The sequence below is a fragment of the Rhinolophus sinicus genome, chromosome 14, assembly GCF_057876585.1.
Source record: "Rhinolophus sinicus isolate RSI-liver-muscle chromosome 14, RSI-T2T, whole genome shotgun sequence".
Lineage (NCBI taxonomy): Eukaryota > Metazoa > Chordata > Mammalia > Chiroptera > Rhinolophidae > Rhinolophus > Rhinolophus sinicus.
In genome coordinates this window covers 95,148,435-95,151,870 of record NC_142514.1, presented here as the reverse complement: position 1 = coordinate 95,151,870, position 3,436 = coordinate 95,148,435, and the positions used below count along the sequence as shown (strand labels likewise).

Below are 3,436 nucleotides of genomic sequence, written 5' to 3'. Positions count from 1 at the left end.
GGATCTTCTGTCCCTACTTCTTGGCCTAAGCGGAGATAGCCCATAGCATCAGTTTTTCCTTTTTGAGCTCCAATAACTCTCTGACAGTCCTTGTTTACATTTTCAAAGGCCATAATGTGTAGAATGACATCAGCCGCTACAGGATTGATAATTTGTTTATTAATTGCTTCCTGTAAACGTGCCAAGAAATCAGCACAGGGCTCTTGAGGTCCTTGAAGGATCTTTTGAAAGGACGAATGGTTCTTACCTTCTACCTCAGTCTTTTCCCATGCTGTCAAGCAGATTTGCTTTAATTGTCCAATAACCAATCCCCCATATCCAGCTGATCACTGGTCTCAGCCCAAGTTCTTTTCCTAGTAATTGATCAGCGGTAATATTGACATTGTGAGCCTGATTTTGTCTCTCTTGAGTTTCTGTACCTTCAACCCACCAAGTTTTAAATTGGAGGAATTGAGGAGTAAGGCACATTTTTGCTAATGCATTCCAATCTGCCAGAATCATCCGATTACTGTCAGCAATGCCTTTAAGGAGGCCAACAGTATAGGGAGAGGTGGTCCCAAACTGTAGAACTGCCTGTTTTAACTCTTTGAGTAATTTAAAAGGAAAAGGTTCATAAACTGCCTCATGAATCCCGTCAGGATGATTTGCATTAGGTGCTTCAACCTGTCTAAAAATTACCGGAAAATTAAGAGTGTCTATATCTCTTTTTAATTTAGCTTGATGTATGCCTTGTTCTATAGCGGACAAAGAAAAGCTAAATTCCTTTTTTATAGCTTGGAGAATTTCCTTTTTAAAAGGATTGTTATTCCCACAAGGTGCCTTGGGAGGCTTCCACACCTGATTTGCACCAGGCGGCAGTGGATGCCAATGAATTGGAGGAGGAGGAGGGAAATCATCCCTGAAACATTCCTCTAGATCTGGATATAAATTTCTAGGAATAATAGTAGAAAATGACTCAGATCCCTCATCCTCAGCTAATCCCTTTTTTATCCTTTTCGGGGAATCTTTATTATCTTCCTCCCTTTCTTCTTTTTCTTCTTCTGAATCTGTCTGAAGTGGCTCTAAAACTGAACAAACCATTTCAAAAGTTTCCCATATTGAGCCAGGAAAAGGTGTTCCATTTGCATGTAAATCATGGAGGTCCTGGCCAACTGCTTTCCATTTATCTATGTCTAACGTTCCCAGGTTTGGAAACCAGGAACAATGAGTTTCAACTACTTTAAGGAGTTCTTCCAACTTTTTTTCTGAAGTCTTATGCTTTCCTTTTTTAAGAAGCTGCTTGAGCAGGCAAATATAAGGTCTATACTTGCTCTCTGTATTACCCATGTTAGTTAATGAACAGGACAGAGGAGAAAAGGACTTTCACTTGATCTCCACTCTGATGCTCGGCCGGCCGTTCCTCTCGTGGGAACTTAGCACCCATCTTAGCTAGAGAAGCTGCTTGAGCAGGCAAGCAGCTGTATAAACTCCAGTCCTGGTCGGGGATACCCCCAGGTCGGCGTTATGCCTTGTGATGTGGTGATGGAACCTCGGTGATGAGCCCACCCAAGTCCCGTAGCCACAAAGACCACGGGACTATAAGCACTCACGCACACACTCACACTCTTTCACACGAAAGTGTTAGTAATTTTGTCTTCTGTTGACTTCTCTCAATCACTTTGGTTAAAATTCTCCAAGTCCAAAAATTATCTCCTTACCCTAGGTAACTGCTGCGGCGGATGTTTGGAGTGAGCCCTTCAGCCGTATCTGCAGACCCTACAACTTAGTCATTCTCTCCTTGAGCCCCACATTGGGCGCGAGATGTGGCGACCTGTACTACACAAGCCTTGGGTAGGCGAGGGAGGTGGCGCAGGGTTAAACTATAATAAAGAGACAAAGACTCAATACAATTAAATCACAGAGGAGCAAGAGATTCGCAGCCTCAAGAGATTGGAGTTCCGAATCTGGTCGACTGGCAATATTTATTGATTACAAACAAAGAACATCACATGATTTAAGGCAGGATCTGTGAAACTCTTACACCACCTGAGAAAAATAATTTCAAAACCCAATAATTTATCACAAGACAGCCAAAGCATAATGTCCCAAGATGACTAAGGTGTGGTATGCACCTCCCTGGGGGAGAGAGTCTCTCGGGTGAAACAATGCCATGAGCTGAGCAGAAAAGAGCTTGATCTTACCGCTCTAATGGTCCTCTCTCACAATTAGGTGAGAGGGAGCAGCAAGAGTCAGCAGCAGCTTTTCTCAAGCAGGGGGAAATGGAGACAGGGCTCCTTCCCATAAGAAATATAGCAGCTCCTCAGGAGTCTCAACCGGGTCCCGTCTGGTTTGAGTTGTCCCTCCCATGAGGAATCTTACTCATCTTTGACTGCAGACCCTTCTTTTGAAGACCAGGCAGAGAGACACAAGGTGTAACAAACTCAGTCCCAGAGAAGCACAGTCCCACAAATCCTTCTTTCCTTAGGGAAATGTACGGGGAGACAAACGGCTAGGCTGTTGTGTGACCACACTACCCAAAGCAATTTACAGATTCAGTGCAATCTCTGTCAAAATTCCAATGTCATTTTTCCCAGAAAAAAAATCCTAAAGTTTGTATGGAACCACAAAAGACCCTGAATATTTAGAAACAATTTTGATAAAGAAGAACAAAACTATTGTCTGTGTCTATGAGTTTTTATTTCTTTATTTGTTTGTCTTGTTCCTTTGTTACTTTCCATTTCAGTTCCCACATTTCAGTGAAATCATATGATTCTCAACTTTTTCTGTGTGACTTATTTTGCTTAGCAAAACAATCTCAAGATCCACCCATTTTGTCCCACATGGCACTATTTGATTTTTTCTTATGGCAGAATAGTATTCCATTGTGTATATATACCACATCTCCTTTATCCAATCATTTATTGAAGGACACTTTGGTTGTTTCCATGTCTCGACCACCGTAAATAAAGCTGCAATGAACATTGGGGCACATATATCTTTACGGATAAATGTTTTCAGATTTTTTGGGGTATATACCCAGGAGAGGGATTGCTGGGTCATTTGGTAATTCTATTCGTAATTTTCTAAGGAACCTCCACACTGCCTTCCAGAGCAGCTGCGCCAGTCTGCATTCCCACCAACAGTGTACGAGGGTTCCTTTTTTCTCCACAGCTTTAATAGTTTAATGGTTACCAGAGGGTAAGGGGGCAGAGGGATGGTAGATGAGGAAAAATGGGGTCAAATATATGGTGATGGAAGGAGAACTGACTCTGGGTGGTGAACACACAATGTGATATATGGATGATGTATTATAGAATTGTACACTTGAAACCTATGTAATTTTACTAACCATTTTCACTCCAATAAACTGAAAAAAAAAAAAAAAAGAACAAAGTTTAAGGCATCACACTTCCTGAGTTCACACTACATTACAAAGCTATAGTAATTAAAAGAGTAT

At 41.6% G+C, this 3,436-nt stretch overlaps 1 protein-coding gene across 1 annotated transcript; it reads right to left on the bottom strand.

Annotated features, from left to right (window-relative positions):
* Nucleotides 1-255: 255 nt before the first annotated feature.
* LOC148755764 (endogenous retrovirus group K member 8 Gag polyprotein-like) lies at nt 256-1,326 on the bottom strand. The gene has a single exon (XM_088789832.1). It carries the CDS (start codon nt 1,324-1,326, stop codon nt 256-258), a length of 1,071 nt encoding a protein of 356 aa, XP_088645958.1.
* Between the last annotated feature and the right edge of the window lie 2,110 nt (nt 1,327-3,436).

Bases quoted from the DNA above. Each gene is read 5' to 3' on its own strand.
- LOC148755764 (XM_088789832.1), bottom strand. From the start codon at position 1,326: ATGGGTAATACAGAGAGCAAGTATAGACCTTATATTTGCCTGCTCAAG.